Source organism: Ixodes scapularis, unplaced genomic scaffold (assembly GCF_016920785.2).
Source record: "Ixodes scapularis isolate PalLabHiFi unplaced genomic scaffold, ASM1692078v2 PGA_scaffold5__190_contigs__length_132052651, whole genome shotgun sequence".
Classification (NCBI taxonomy): domain Eukaryota; kingdom Metazoa; phylum Arthropoda; class Arachnida; order Ixodida; family Ixodidae; genus Ixodes; species Ixodes scapularis.
In genome coordinates, this window is record NW_024609880.1 from 52228971 (window position 1) to 52245686 (window position 16716).

General features: G+C 45.0%; 1 protein-coding gene across 1 annotated transcript in view; it reads right to left on the reverse strand.

Annotated features, from left to right (window-relative positions):
• Positions 1-16716, reverse strand: part of LOC8031199 (filamin-A) — a 180023-nt gene that overhangs the window by 38459 nt on the left and 124848 nt on the right. Inside the window, exons 26-34 of the mRNA XM_040218746.3 lie at positions 16042-16179; positions 14467-14634; positions 11271-11417; positions 9558-9641; positions 7643-7780; positions 5754-5927; positions 2691-2837; positions 1990-2073; positions 966-1103 (exon numbers count right to left, since the gene is read on the reverse strand). Of these exons, the coding sequence (XP_040074680.2) occupies positions 966-1103; positions 1990-2073; positions 2691-2837; positions 5754-5927; positions 7643-7780; positions 9558-9641; positions 11271-11417; positions 14467-14634; positions 16042-16179 (1218 nt within the window). The remainder of the gene's footprint in view (positions 1-965; positions 1104-1989; positions 2074-2690; positions 2838-5753; positions 5928-7642; positions 7781-9557; positions 9642-11270; positions 11418-14466; positions 14635-16041; positions 16180-16716) is intronic.

Consider the following 16716-nt stretch of genomic DNA (forward strand, 5'->3'; position numbering starts at 1 on the left):
CTGAAACACGTGAAAAGCGAAGGTCATGACAGCAGTACAAAGCTATAGGTTTCTTGCTGACTGCTCAAACAAACAAGCCGTTTTGCTAAGAGAGAATCTGGTGAAGTTTATTGCCACGTGGGCATAACCGACCCAGTAATGAATGCATGAAGCACAGTTGTCAAAGATCTGACCAATATCAGGCGATTCTCCCATCTACTCTAAAATGCAAAGTGCATGGGATACTGGACAATTTAAAAGTAGAGCTGCCAGAAATTTTCAGGCATGGTGGAAACTTCTACGATTAGCATCATGGTACAGCACGCAACACGGTTATCCTGCAATCAGGGCCGTAACCAGGGGGGGGGGTTAGGAAGTTCTGACCCCCCCCCCCCCGAAATTTTTTTCTGTGAACGGCCCTGGTCGGTGCACTTGCAGCCAGTAGATTTTAATCTCCACCTCTGCGCACGCGCAGTGGCGCCGGTCGGCTACCGGGTACCAAACCGGTACCGGTTCGCCGGTTTGCTATAACTCTCCATTATATGCCACCGATGCACATGATTCATAGGCGAAAATAAGACAATAGACATTTTCAAAATGGCCGCCGTTGTCCCCGAAGACCCCCCCCCGAAATTTTTTTCTGGGTACGGCCCTGCCTGCAATACATGGTTGATATCATCCACATCTTTGACGACTACCCACACATAAACAAAAAAAGTTGTCCTGTGAATGACAGAGCGAGCACAAATAAATAAAAAATCCCCGCCACAGAAGTACTACAGGACAGGTTAACCTAATCAAGATGCTGATTTACACAATTCTGGGCTGCAATGCAGACACCAAGCAACTAATAAAAAAATTCTGGTTCGCAACAAAGATACCAAGCAACTGAGATGAATGATTTGTAATTTGGATGCCTGAACTTTGTGCAAACACAGGACAAAGCAAACAAGTTCAATGAGTGGCCAACAAAGCGTTCAACGTGCCTTGAAAGGTGACGGGCTTGTTGACGATTCCAGGGTTCAGACCAGTGACCCGAACTTTGCTTACATCATAGACGTTGCATGTAAAAGGACTGCCTGCCAAGGCTGTTCCGTCGAGCAGCACATTCACCTGGTTTGGACCTGTATAGAGGTTTCATTGGCCAGGGTAAAACCTACGGCATGAACAGACTGTTCATGAGTTTGTCAGTAAAGACCCAATGCTCCCACGGTTGAACCTGTTGGGATATTCTAGGAAGATATCACGTGTCGATCATAAGGTCAGAGGTGCTCGACAGGTACTTGAATAATTAATAGTGGCATTATTAAAAAAAAAAAGTAAAATATAAAAAAATGACAAACAAAATAAGAAATATTTAGGGCACAGTGTACTCCCTTTTTTTTCCTTTTTTTTTAATCCTGGCTACAGGAAGCCTCAAGCAAACGCTCCATTGGTCTGTTACTAAAACCAATAATGCCACTGATTTATAAAACACACAAACCTTAAAACGCACTACCGAACAATACTCAAATTATAATTTAGAAGGGGCTCTCAGAGATAATTAGTGTATTTTCCAGCTAGGCTATAGTCCGCACCCGGTGTATAGTCCGCAGGGGTAAATTTGGAGTCAAAAATAAGTTTTTTTCTTAGATTGTCCGCACGCCGTGTATAATCTGCATCTAGTGCGTAGTGGACACAACAATCTTCTTCTACGGCACACCTTGGCAAATGTCTGCTTTCTTAGCTCACAAAAAAGCTCCTATTATAAATCATTAACATAATCTTTCACTCAGAAAAACCATCATGTCTCGTCATAATGAACGATCATGAAAAACTAAATACCCATATAGTCCACATGCATAGATAGCCCACACAGCCTGGAATTTCAACTTTTAGACATGTATTATAGCACAGAAAATATGGTACATTTACAAGCAAGGGTCTCTGTCTGAGTGTCTTACCATATCTATGTAGAAGACTTCAGGAGTTGTTAATTCAGTGCAAGAGAAACAAAAACTATGAACGCACCAACTTCTGTAGGATGAAACTCGGCATCAAAAGTTGTGGGTGATGTTCTCGTCACAGTGACAGGCACCTTTTTGCCAGAGGGACCTGCAAATTAAAATATTTGAATTAACTTTGGCAATGCTTCACCAGGTGCTCCAAGCTTATTCAGTTCCTCTGTTCAGTATATGTGAAACGAAAAGTTACAAACTAAAGAAGCGTTGAATGCATGTCTTTACACTAAACAAAAATACCACTCATCTAAACAGTCAAAAGCCCTTACAAATATAGACCGACACGCTGTTTACAAACAAGCCCGCTTTTGCCCACACCAGGTGTGGGCACTGCGCGTGCGTAGAAACCAAACTCGCGTGAAGTGAGGCGTCTACGCATGCGCAGTGCCGTCGACAGCGCCACCGCAGCAGCGTGACGTCAGGGCCGCGTGTTGGTCTATAAAATAATGAGACTTATTTACTATTCAAATGACATTTTCTTAAAATTGCTAAAAGTATGGAGAGAAATGCTAACAACACACAGGAGACTAAACTAATGAGGCAGATAATTTGGTACAGGTTCACAATAAAAGCATGAGACTGTGTTGTTCGCCCTTTTTGTTATATTAGTTTCCTCCCTCTGTAAAACTTCACCAACAGAGTTTTTCAGTGAAGAGACAAAAACATGACTCGTCACCGAACCCTAGGCTCAGGTTTCCTTCCTCCACTCACCGACAATGGAGACCTTGCAGTCAGAGGCTTCGGCACCTTTGGAGTCGATTGTGAACTTGGCACCGCGGGTGATGGAGGTGGTCCTCAGCGAAGCACCGCTCACCATCGACTGGGTGTTGTCGCTCACCTTCACGAAGAAGGGGCTGCCTGCACGGACAAAACAGCCACACAAAGATGTCTAGATCCGGCAAACTTTTACACGCAGTTCAGATCACAAACAAATGGAACACGTAAGAGTGCACACTATTTACTTGTGCATCGTGCACCGTCTTCTAAGAAGTTATATCTAGCCCCTTTACAGTACTGTTTTAAAAGGGGAATTCAATTTTATAATTATTTACAAAACTGCTGTGTCCCAATTCCTAGGACATATATACAGTAATCCCTCATTATAATGAAATCAACAGGATGGCAAAACAATTCTATACAGGCGGTAATTCGATAAAAACGAGAGCCTAAACAACCGCAACAGTAGTATTGAAAGTGGACGGAAACACTGTGGAACACTCTGACCGTATACTTAATCCAACGAATCTTGGTTATGAACAAATCGCAACAGCTTTACCGAGTAAAAAAATAAAAAATCCGAGGACGCCTAAACATTTATGAGTTGTGAATGCGAAAGCATGAATGTCGTTCTTTTGCTCCCTTAGTTCGTCTGCGGCGTAGTGGCATGGATGGCCACGTTTTGCTGGCTGACAACCAAGCGCGCGTTCTTATGAAGTGGCTGCACCGCGCTGAGCTCAGGCATGCTCCCTCTCAGGAGTTTGCTTGGGTGGGCTCTACAGCCAGGCACGCAACGCCGCACCCCTTACCGGCGACCGCACTGCTGCGTGCGCAGCACCGACATGGAGAGGGCTACTCTAGTGGCGTACCTTGGAGCTACGCCGCACGAGAGCCAATGAGAACCTCGTTCCTTGATGACGCACGCCAGCCAATGGGAGCCTATCCATCAGATTTCTGCTGCAGACGACATTGGGACAGGGGAAAGGGCCGTTTGGCACGGCTTCAAAGCTGATGACGTCGGATCGCTCCATGAAAGAGTTAATGCTTTCGCATTAATAATTAAGTGGAGTTTGCTGACAATTTCATCTGGGTATCAGTTCTCCTCGAACTGCTCCAGGCATAGCAAGAACACTCACTGTCACTGCAGCTGCACTCGACCATGTTTCAAAACAGCTGTAAAATGTTTTGTGTCTCCGCAGTCGTCGGCGTTTCCAGAGGTGCCTCTCCAACGTCGCTTCATGTTTACCCTGGCCGCACGAAAAGGTTTATGATTGCAGCGTCTGCGGCAAGAACAATGGGAACGTCCACATCGACAAGTGCGAACAAATCAAAGTTATCCCTGGTGGCTTCGCCAACATGTTTGCACACAGTCCCGTAGAGAACATTGTAGCTCAGCTCTGAGGATCGTGCATCTCAGCAAGCATGCTCGCGAGAGAAAATCCGACGTGCGCAAAGCAGTTGGCACTCTTTCATCATCAAGTCGCAGGTGCGTTTTCTCTTGCATGAGAAACTCGTCTCAAACCCATCCAGTATGCCTTCTTTCTTCTGGAAAATGATGGACAGTGTCGAACAGCCGATGCCGGAATGTCAAATTCTTTGGTGATTTTGGACTTGGGCCTGCCACTTTGCTCAACCTCACATATCTAAGCGACTTTCAGTGAACACTCCCATACTTCCATACGACGCACATGTATGCTGCAGGTGCGCGCATCGGGGTCTCCCAAAGGGATGATCTTTTCAAGCTCCATCGGCTATATTGCTTCCCTCCTTCGATTCCAACAAGTCGGGCAGCGTCGGCCGCGAGCGCCGCAAGTAGTGTCGGAACGTGGACGCTGCTCCTTGCTTGAGTTGGCGCATCGGCATCAGAAGTGGCGCTCTGTGCTATCTGCCACCACCTGTTTGCTCTGTCTTCTTGTTTGCCAGTTTCTCAGTGTGCCGTTTGCCTCGGTGGAGAAGGGGGAGGGAACGCAAGGGTCTGCATGCGCTTTCGTGTAAGCTTGCGTGCTTTTCACACCTCGGTTTTCGTAATAACTGTTGTGACATACCTCGTCGCTGGTTGTCTCGGTCACAACTTGCACGCAAGCAATCTCGCTTAAACACTTTATTCTCACGCTTACTCACGCGTAACGGTATCGGCAGTATTGCTGGTATATTTCAGCCCCTCGTTCCTCACCGACCGTCCTCTTTTTCCCCGCTTTTTCCCTCCTCCTTCCAGTACCGCACCGCGGCCCCTGCGCCATCTCTCGGGCTCAGCGCAGAACGGCTACAGCGGTCGCCCATGCCATCCAATAGGTGCGGCCCTCGTTAAGCGCATGCATCATCTGTGCGCTTCCACCGTGGTTGGCCGTCAATACACTTCTCTAAAAGCGGTAATTCAAAGAAAGCGATTTTGTTATAACAAGAGATTACTGTAGTACCGACCCATTTTTTCAAAACATTTCATACTCGTAGGTCTTCACAAGGTACATTGTGTGAAAGGTAGCGAAATCCACCAAAAGCTTTGCTGGGAATTGCCCTTTTTTCCTATGTATAAAGTGTGCTACAAGCAGTATGATTAAGGCTGCAGGTCCAGAGATTTCCACATGTGTGCGACCAATTGCTCTATAACCATTTGTGACCGCTGATGGGGAGAGAACACACTGGGTCCATCTAACACGTCGCCCCAAAAACAGTTCCGATCTACGTTTATTTTCTAATTTTAAACAAATCATTCTTTTACTGCGAAAAAATTCTAACAATATTGTAAACAACCATTTCTCAGATAAATGCGCAGATTTTATATCGTAAATACCGCAAAACTTTCAGGGTAGTTGTGTTCAGGATGTGTCAGCATAAGCAGTCACAAGCAGTTGGAACACACTTGGTCACACTCAAACGCAGGTGTGTGAACCAGCCTTTAATATTTACATTTTAATCCATTCATGGAATTATTCGTCAGGAACAGAACTTGGTGAAAACTGACTTGAAGTCCTCTGCTACATGTCCGCACCATAAAAGATTAAAATCTTTGTTTTCTCTCAACCGGTTGCTCGTGCGACTTGCAGCGCGGCTACTGACCTGGTACGGGCTCCCCGTTGAACTTTACGCTGAGCGTGTGGGTAAGGGGTTCGCTGGGTTTGAAGTTGACCCTGAACTTGGCGTTGCCCTCCGACTGTACGTAGTTGGGCACGTTACGTCCACCCACTGACACGATGATCTCCAAATTCCCTGCACCTGCCTGGCTAGCGTCAACTGCAAAAGTGAATGACGTTTTCTGTACACGAGGATGGAACGACACAATAGAACGAGAGACACAAAAACACAACCAACCAACAACTACTGTTGTAGCATTATCGCCATTCAAACGTAATTCTCTCTTACTATATTTACAGTCGCTGACCGATCCCAATCTTTTGGACACCGATAATTCGGACGTTTGATATTTTGGACCTAAAGGAGGAACCGTGACCTACCCGATAGAAATAGCGCATATTCACGACCAATATTTTGGACAGCTTGAAGACCAAAAGTTTGATTTTTTGGAGAAAATCATTGCAAGCGATCAGCAAGAAAACGCCCCTGAGAAGCGGCCATTTTAGATTCTATGTTGGCTACACATGAATTGGCTTGGTTTGTCAGCGCTACTTAGATACTGCTAAGTCCTACTGCTAAGTGACGCTGTACAGCTTTTTTTTTTCTCCAGCTGCGCTTCGTTATTATCATCGCTGTTGTTTCCACTTTGCTCTGTTCATTCGCCATTGCAGTCATGAACTTGCACCTCTCGTCTCGACCTCATCTGGGTGAATCGTGTTTTCGGGCTACGCTGGCTTGGACGTCATAGCCCTATCTGTTCTTTTGCCGCCGCGATGTGTCACAAAGAGGCGCAGAAAGTACTCGACCATTATGCTAGAAAAGAAGGCAGCGATTCTCCAGCTAACAGAAAGTTTGCCGAACGCAAACGGAGGCGTAACCTAAAAACATGGTGGGCAGGCGTGACCTGAAGCAAGGCACTATTTCTGGCTTTTCTAAGCCCGCTTAGACGTAATAAAAGCAAGTTTTTTCATCTGCTGATTTTTCGGACTGCTCTATCATTCAGATGTTTTTTCGGTCCCTGTGAAGTCCGGAAAATCAGTCGGCGACTGTATATAAACGTAATAAGACCTTTGGTAACTGCATTTGCTGTTCAGAAGCTAATAAATATACTGCATGTCCCCCTCCAAAATATATTTCTTCACCACAAAAATAGACTATGCTCGTCGAACGCTCATTCTCTGCCCAAATGTGGACCAAACCAGATGCCAAGGTTCCAGAACGAACCATTATCTCAATCACAAGTTATAACTGATCTTCTGAAAACTCCAATGGGAAAAAAGGCTCGTTTACGCCAGTTTTCGGTAACTGGCGCCATTCAGCTTCACGTATTCGAGAGCTCCATCAGCCACCATTTTCCCATTAAAAACTTCAGAAAATCACTTGTAACTTTTGAGTAACATAACGGTTAGTTCTGAAACTTTCGCATCTGGTTCAGGCAGCAAGTACTACTACACTAGGTCGGAAGATCAGCGTTCGGCGAGGCAGTTTATTTTTCCGGTGGAAAAAAAACCCTCAAAATTTGTTTTCGAGACACCATCCATATCGTATCACATTCATTGGTCTCACAAGCTCTTGCATGCAAAATAACAATTAGGTATATAACAGATGCATGCTGCCCGTTTCGTTGGTTTCAAGCTGAGCCACGGACGCGAAAGTGTGTAGGGTTCGCTTCTAAATGATTGCATTTCGAATCTTGACAACCATAGCAGTGCACCCCAGGTGTTGAGCAAGTGAAACCCCAGGTGTCGAGCAAGCAAAGCACAAAGCTGAATGGGAGGAAATGTTTGGTCGTTCCACGACTACAACCAGTAAACCCAAAAGGCGTCCATTTCTAAGAGGAGTCGAGCAACCGAGGTACAGTCAGGGGCACTCACTGCTGAAGTAGACAGGCCGGCCGACCGTGCCGCTGCCGATGTCGGCCACCCGGACCTTAGAGGCATCGTACACTTTGCTCATGAAGGGGCTTCCAGCCAAGCTTTGGCCTCCCAGAAGGATCTCCACGGCGTGGTCGCCTGGCGAGAGAAAAAGCAAGAGATGATCGACTGGGGTGCACTGAAGCTTTGTTGTGTGCAAGCACACAAAGCACGAGAGGATCTGCCAGAGCCACTCCGCGTGCCACGAGTGACTCCGCCGCTTCTACTCCGAGCCTCCTCAAGCTTGGATATACATTTTTTATCATGCCCCGGTTCGGTAAAGTTAATGGCTCATCGCGCAAAGCCTATATTATGTGTTCTATCTCGTTCGATAGATAAAAAGTATGAACTAATGTTGCTTGCGGACGTAAGTGCCGTTTACAGGGATGAAATTGAAGCGCATAAAATCAAGAGGGGGGCCAAATGTGGGCATTCAATCCTCATTTCTCTTCCTCTTCTAACCAGTCAATGTCATCAAATCTCAATTCGTTGCGCTACGAACTGATCCATCCATGCAAAAGCAGCCAAGGTCCGTCATTATGAGAAACAAGTAAAAGCAAAAAAACATGACAGAAGAGAAATGGACATGTAGGCATACCGATACTTGTCCTTCGTGTTTTCATTCTCAAAAGTTTTATTCAAGCTACAGGTGGCCTCCCACGTCTGATGAATCTTTGTCAAAAGGTTGTTTTCTAACAAAGTATAATAGTTAAGTGAGAGTGAACGGTCGGAATAAATATATTTTATGAAGAAACAATTGAAACAAATTATTCAATTATTAAAATGCTTGACAAAATGTATTGTCATATTACTGGTTTATGAAGAACTATGAAAATATTCAATTATTAAAATGCTTGACAAAATGTATTGTCATATTACTGGTTTATGAAGAACTATGAAAATATGCACTATATTGATATATCGTTTGAGGCTATTAATTCAAGTTTCCCAGTAGTTGAGATATCACCCAGCATAAAATACTACTAGCATACATACTATCAAAGTCATATATAATAAATGACTGGAGATACAATTGCGATCAAGTTCCTGACAATTAAGCTATATAAGGCATAACTTGTTCTATTGAAGACAAGCTGAATTAGATAAAATATAATCAAGGAACCCATGGTATATTTATACAGTTGAACTCCGATTTAACGAAGTGACCGGGACCCGCCATTTATTTCGTTAAATCGGGAACTTTGTAAAATCAAGGAAGGGAGACCTCGCGCATAGGCTGTGCGGGGAATCCAAATTTGTTCGTTAAATCGGAAAATCCGTAAAATCGGGTTTCGTTAAATCGGGGTTCAACTGTACCAGTTTCCAATATTAAAATAAATAAGGATGCAACTTACAGTACATGGCCTGGGTGAATCATGTATTTGTATCAGCAGAAAAGTTGCTTTTCAATTATTTAACCCGTGATACCACAGGCAACAGTGGTACCGCAAGTAATGTTACCACTCACGTGGCATTAATCGGTTAATATATACATGATTGAACAAAAAAAAAGAAAAGCGGTGCCCTTAAAAAAAAAAAAAATCTGCAATCAGTACGGCTAGCATTTCTACATTAAATACTCCAGACGCTCAGAAACCATCCAAATTTGAATACTGTCAAGACCGGTTATAACGAAGTCAACGGAAATCGGAAATCACTTCGCTATATCCGCTATTTCGTTATAACCAATTTCGGTTATAACAAAGTGCAAAAGGGACTGGGAAATCATGATCGCTTCGCTGTAGCCGCTATTTCGTTATAACCGACTTCGTTATAACCGGTCTCGACAGTAGTCGGTAATTTCAATTCTCCAAGGCAACTTCCTCTCTAAAACTTGGAAGAGCAAAAAGCTATCGATTTTGATTGGAGGACATACCGACTTCGACGGGCGTGTACTCCACCCGGTAACCCCCGTGGTGATTTCCAGTCACATGCGTCTTCAGCGGGCTCTGGTTCGGTCCTGCGGTCAGACAAAAACAAGGAAGCACAAGGAGTTTAGAATGTAAGAACAGTTTTGTCCCAAACATACATTCATTCTGACAAATAAAAAATAAAAAAAGCAAACTGCTAACCCACCACTTTAAAAAGAAAGACAGAAGCAAGCGCAAGCCCCACTTAATGGCAATCAAATAACAAGTAAACAGAATGCAAAAGCATCACCACAGGGCATTGCAAGGTCAAGGGCTACGAAAGGACATAATTTGACCTCCGTACTGGCCACACGCCGTGTAACTTACACATGCTCGTTCCCCCAACGTATTTTCCAGGCTATCGAACTTTTCGCCTCCCTGCTTTAACCGAACCAACTCCTAACGACGACCTTGAGTAATAAGACAAATTTGATTAAGAAATAAAGAAGGGGGCACACGAGACAGACGGGCCATCCATTGACTCGGCCTCCACAAGCCAGCAGCAGATGAGATGACAGTCTCGCGAACAGGGCGGCAGGCCGTTCTGCTCCCAGCAGGAGTAGACGTAATAACGAGCCCTTTACCCGCAAGAAAAAGGAATGGGCAAGCAAGCAAAACAGCCGGCAAACAGACAAAAGAAATCTGGCATTGTGAAAGAGCCCGAGGGGGAAGAGGCAAGGGGGAGAGTTGGTCGTGCTACGGCGATCACACTATTATGTGGAGAGAAGGTGGGGAGAGGGTAGTCTAGGTCCCTTGCAAGCAGAGAGCGTAACGCTAGAGCGACCACGATGCTTGCAGTAGACGTTCCTCAGAGCGGCCGAGGCGGAACGCTGCACACACCTTGTTTGCCTCAGCCTTCTCTCTCTCTCTATCTTTCTCCCTTTCTCAATTCCAATCCTGTAATGCCAGAAAGAGCAGCACACATTCTCCCCTTGTCGGGCATACCCGACATCTGTTTCCTGGATCTTTAGCCTTTGCAAACAATATGCAAACCCCCCCCACCCCCCCCCCCCATCCTCCCCAGGAAGAAATTGATAAGAATCAAAGAGTGCGCCGCAAAGTGGTCGGTGGTGCATTGCATGCGTGCAATGCGACCGTGTTCTCCTTTTCGTTGCGAGAGACGAGCTGCTCCAGTTGGTGCTGAGCAGTCACGCTTCTGCCATGTTGTGCTTACCCTCCTGTTCTTCAAAAATATGTGGTGTCCACTTAAAGTCACAGCTGATATTGTCACACTAGTGCTAGTTAGGCCACATATCTCTCCGGTTTTCACTGAAAGCTGCTCATAAACTTTCTGTGGTGATAAAAGAACTGCTAATAAGGCTGAGAAATGCCAGTTGCCCGACGCATATCCTTTCACATGTTTTTGCTGAGTTTTGCAGCTGCGATCTCTGCAAGGTCCTTTGTCTAACTCCAGAAATGAAGGTCCTGTAGGCTGTGTCTCTTTGAGAAGTTTGAGTACCATACAATGTGATATGTAATGTAAAGCTCACTGTCAGCATTTCTCCCCTGTCATGATCGTTTGCCCTTATGGAATACACTTGTCACGTTAAGAATCACAAAGAAATTCCGATAATTCAGTGTTCACTGAAATATATGTTCAGAGTAGCTGCCAGTTTGTGCATGTTTCGCGGTATATTCAAGCATTAGTGGAGCAAACGACCAAGACAAACAGCACATACCAAGTATAGAAACCGAGAACTGTCCCACGTCGTGTCCGTGAGTGTCCACGACGAAAGCAGCGGGCCGTCCCACTGCGACTCTCTCAATGCCTTCACCCACCACCTTGATCTTGGACAGATCAGCCACTTGACACTGGAACGGACTCCCTAAGAACAGTCGAAAAAAAAGCATAAAGCATCACACAAGAATTATACATTGTTTCAGGAAAAAACAGTTAGGGCGCAGGCGAGCTGGTGTAGGTTTACCATTTTTTTAGACCACCTGAGACTGGGTGGAAGAAACAAGATGACGTCTTGTTTCTGCAGCTACTTTGGCTGTGCAGCTATAGTAGCTCGGTCAATATTTCTTCCGTTAGTTTTTTTTACCTTTCATAGCAGAACACTTCCTGTTCTTTCTTTTCTCTTTGTTCAGAGAATCTCAAACATTCTGATCTCGAGAAACACCTGTGTCTTATTTGATGGCTGAGGAAACCCCTCTTGGTCTTTGCATCGATGCAACACATTAGCACAGAATTGTGTACAGACCTTGTAAACAGTAATGCGCATACTATTGAATGTAATTGGCACATAGTAAAGTACCAATGGGTGGCTCAAATCTTCTAAAACCAGGCTTAAACCAGAGGAACACTTTACTTAGGAGCAGGGATAACCGAGTAAATTTGGCAGCTCGGGGAACCTTGAGGCTGCTTTGGTAAACCACTGAGTTCTTAGCAACTCGGTTTGGGAAAACAAGCTACTGTATACTGTCGAGACCGGTTATAACGAAGTTGGTTATATAACGAAATAGGGGGTACAGTGAAGCGATCACGATTTTCCATTCCATTTAGCACTTGATAAACCGAAGTCAGTTATAACGAAATAGCGGATATAGCGAAGTGATTTCCGATTCCCGCCGACTTCGTTATAACCAGTCTTTACGGTACTTTGATGCAGATTTTATTAACAACAATATTCTGAGAATTTCCAAAAGTGACAATTTGTGGGGTATTTTGAGAGAGGAAAATTTCTTGGTCGGAGCTAAACTCGCCTGTTAAGAGGCCATGAAACAATTTTTCTACTTTCTCTAAATACTACTTAGAAACACACCCTAATGTTAATAACTGAATAAACTTGCCTTAGCCTGTCTTATTTCTAGGCAATGGCAGTCGCCAAAAAGATTTGAGAAATATGAGCATTGTTCATCCTCTTAACTCAAAGCCAGTACAAGCTGCCACATCGCCTGGTGCCTATCGCATGCCGCCAACTTTTATCATAGCCACGAGCTTGGATTGGCAAAGTAAAAGACGTGTGCTGAGCTCCAGGCATTGTTAGAGTTTGGTTATTCTCATCACCACAGTGGCATAGACACGAGCCACTACTCGAACGTCCGCCGAGGCATTGATTGTTACGAGCCGAAGTCGAATGCTCACGCAGTTCTCGTGTCCAATTCATGAGTTGTGCTCAACCGTCGTCACGCGGGTGGTTCGGTCCTCCAATTAAGTTATCAAGCTTTCCGAAGGCAAGACTGAAATAGTCCCCTTTTATTAATAATGCAATTTAATACAAAGGTGCAAGCGAGCTGGACAAGAGTGACGAAAATAATCCCTGGAGTAGGGGAACAAGAGGGACAAAGGACAAAAACAAATCTCCAAACACAGCTAGGTGACTGATGTGCGACCGAAAAAATCCGTCTGGTCCTGGTATTGAACCCAGGACCTCTCCATTTTAAGTGGGGCGCTCTACCAACTGAGCTAACCAAGGGGTTAGATGTCAGTAGAGCAAACGGGTTTTATCAGCTGCCACCAGTCTAACACCAACAAGAGTGAGGGATTATTTTCGTCGTTCTTGCCCAGCTCGCTTTAACCTTTGCGTTTAATTGCATTATTAATCATAACCTTAAATTGCAAGCTTACCCTTGTTGGTGCTAAACTGGGGGCAGCTGATAAAACCCGTTTGCTCTACTGACGTCTAACCCCTGGTTAGCTCAGTTGGTAGAGTGCTCTACTGGAAATGGAGAGGTCCCAGGTTTGATACCCGGACCAGGTGGATTTTTTCGGTCGCGCACCAGTCACCTAGCTCTGTTTGGAGATTTGTGCTTGTCCTTTGTCCCTCTTGTTCCCCTTCTCCAGGGATTATTTTCGTTGCCCCTTTTATGCTCGCACTTTCACTGCGACAAAGAAGCTTCTGAATCAGTGGCGGTCTGTGCAAGTGTACTTTGGCCAGACTAGGACCAGTTCACTTCTGCAAAGTCATGTACATTCCAACTTGATCATGTTTCTTGACCCCTTTAACTCAATTTCGTGTACACCGTATTTGCTTAACCAATTTTTCACCAAAAAAAAATTTATTGTGCACGTCCATGAAAATTATGTCATTGAAAAATGTACAGGATTTCTTGCATGCATTTCTGGACTGGTGTAGCCTCTTATGAATGTTGTTGAGCCCTCAAAACATCCCCATCTGTTCTTCTAAATTATGGGTCCTAAAAACAGGTCCTCTTGAGAAGCTCCTTATGGCAATAAATGTCAAGAGTTGTTACCATATGCCACACACAAAGAAACCTCAGTTCCGTCTTTCCTAGTTACTCATGATATTCAAAAATATGTAGATCAATGAACCATACTTGACAAAATGGAACAAAGGTAACGAAGCCGCTGAAAGAAAAAATTTTAACGGCGCACGATGTGCACTAGTTTCGTTCAATTTTCCTGCACCTCCTGCACCGGTGCAGAAAAGTGTAAGGCAGTGCGCTACCGGTATGTGTATACAGGTAAGACCGGAAGTATACCGTCCTACACTTTTCTGCACCTGTGCAGGCGGTGTAAGTAAATCGAACAAAGCTATAGTATGCAGCATGGTTAGCACAAACACGTATATGACATCAACGCTTCTGTGCATCTTACTAAAACGAGAAAACAAATTCCAAATTTTACCATCAAAATAGCAGTTTTGATGTGGGCTAGGGGCCTGGGGCCACTCATTTGCAAGAAAAAACAGAAAAAACTCAATATTTCCGTCAACTCTGTCATGCTCTGTACCCAATCCTGGTCGGCATTATCTTAGGGGACTGGTATATAACTAAAATTGATGATAAACAGAAGAGCATATACCTAATTGTCATCAGTGATAGGTTGACGATTCCATTTTCTTACGGCCCGTGCTCAAGGTTGAAGGTTTCGAACACTCATGAAACTAGCAACAAGACAGGTCCACGCACCTGGGACGTGCTCGCCATTGAAGCGCACATCAATGACATGGGGTCGGTCGTCTGCAGGAGTGAAGGTGATGGCGTACTGAGTCGGCGACTGCGCCTGGGCTGTTGTTGACACCCTGCCATTGTTCACCATCACTTCCAGGTTGCCTGGACCTGCATGCGCAGTCTCCACTGCTCACCAAAAGAAAAAGCAACAAAGTTAGATGCTTTCCAGCAAACAAAAAAGGGGAAGGGCAATTCAGGTTTTTGATATTGACCTGCCTAAATTCGACCTGCCATCCCTACCATCAGACAAGCACTTCATTTCATCAAAATTAATCTGAAATGGTAATGGTGGTTACTGCAACTCGTCTGATTGTGTCTTAGGTTTACTTCGATGCCTTGTACTAAAGCAGTAAGGGTAGATGTATAAACAAAGAGCATACTTTTTATATTACTTTCATTCGTTTACCATTTATTATACACCAAGCATGAGGCCGTGACATAAGGGCATACTACGAAAATGAAATAATGTAGAATACTACCGGGTGATTCAAGGAGACGGCAGGCTCTTTAAATTGACCGCAAAATTCGGTTTCTTATCCTATCGCGCTACGAATTTGTGCAGCGTTGCCCACAGATGGTGCATTTTTTTTGTAAAATTTGCAAAGAGCAAACTTACCTGAGGAAAAAGTAAAGAAGGAAAAAGGTTTAGCTCCTATGGAAACGCAGCGAAGCCACCGGTTTTTAAACAACACGGCGCCGTTTCGCACGGGAGACAAGAGATGGCGCAAGCGGTCGCGACGCCAACTGCCACCAACGAACGAGCAGATGACGCCGAGAGCCGGCGTTTTTAGCAGACAAGCAACTGCAGTTGCTTGTTGTTACCGCGCTTGTTTTTGTTTCTGCGACTGTCGCCGTTTGCGGAACGCGCGCCGCTTTTGAGTCGAAAAGATAGTCTGCTAAAAACGCCGGCTCTCGGCGCCGTATGCTCGTTCGTTGGCGGCGTTCGTTGCGCCATCTGTTGTCTCCCGTGCGAAACGGCGCCGTGTTGTTTGAAGACCGGTGGCATCGCTGCATTTCCATAGGAGCTAAGCCTTTTTCCTTCTTTACTTTTTCCTCAGGTAAGTTCACTCTTTGCAAATTTTCCGAAAAAAATGCACCATCTGTGGACAACGCTGCACAAAGTCATAGCGCGATAAGTTAAGAAACCGAATTTTGCGCTCGATTTAAAGAGCCTGCCGTCACCTTGAATCACCCAGTAGCATGAACTTATTAAAACACAATAAATTAGTTATGCCATGTAACTTGTTACTTCCTGACCAAAAAAACGGGATCCGTGACGGAAACAATTGACTTCGGAAGGTTGTCTCAAACAAAATTTGTAGTGAAAAACAAAAAGCAAGTAAAAGAGAGGGAGTTTCCTCTTCAAATTATGACTGTGGGCGATGCGCAATGATGATCTACAGAATTCAGGTTGCACGGCACGACAAAAACGAAGTGCAGAACCAAATCATAGTACCAAGTGCATTCAGGAGTACAGTTCAGAGGAATTAGAAAAAGAAAAACAAGCTGCCCGTTGGCAAGAGGGGCACTCACCCACAAAGGTGACAGGCTTTCCCACAAAGCCCTTGGGGATGTCACGCACCTTGATCTGACGCGTGTCAAACACCTTGCACGTGAATGGGCTGCTGGGGATGGGACTGCCCAGGTGTGACACATGGACCTTGTGCTCCCCTAGAACCAGACAGTGCCAATGCCGTCAGTATACAGTTGAACCTCGATGTAACGAAGTCGGTAAAATTCGCAATTTACTTCGTTACATTGAAATTTCGCTAAATCGAAATTTGGCTTTAGCATGCGAAAAAAAAAAAAAAAATTCCGAAACATTTTACGGGTATGAAAACTCACCGAAAATGACATTTATTTAGGGGCAAAGTAGTCCGCGAGTTTTGCTTGCGCCTTGTCCGACAGTAGCAGCGGCGTCGGCGGCGTCATACGGCGTTCGAGCGCCCAGAGCGCTTGCACGGCATCTTGCTGCCCATGCGACGCCGTGTACCTCCTCAGTACGTCCATTGCGTCGAGCACTTCCCGAGTCCTCGTGATCTCGGCAGTTTCTTCAGGATGGCGTCCAAAACGTTTGCTTTCTCATCCAAAGAAAGAACTTTACGTTTCCTTATGGCAGCAAGCACGTAAGTGAACCGCCCGGTTAAAAAATAGAGCTGTTTAGTTTAGGCGGTGCCAATGTTTCCAACCTACACAGCACTCTTGACT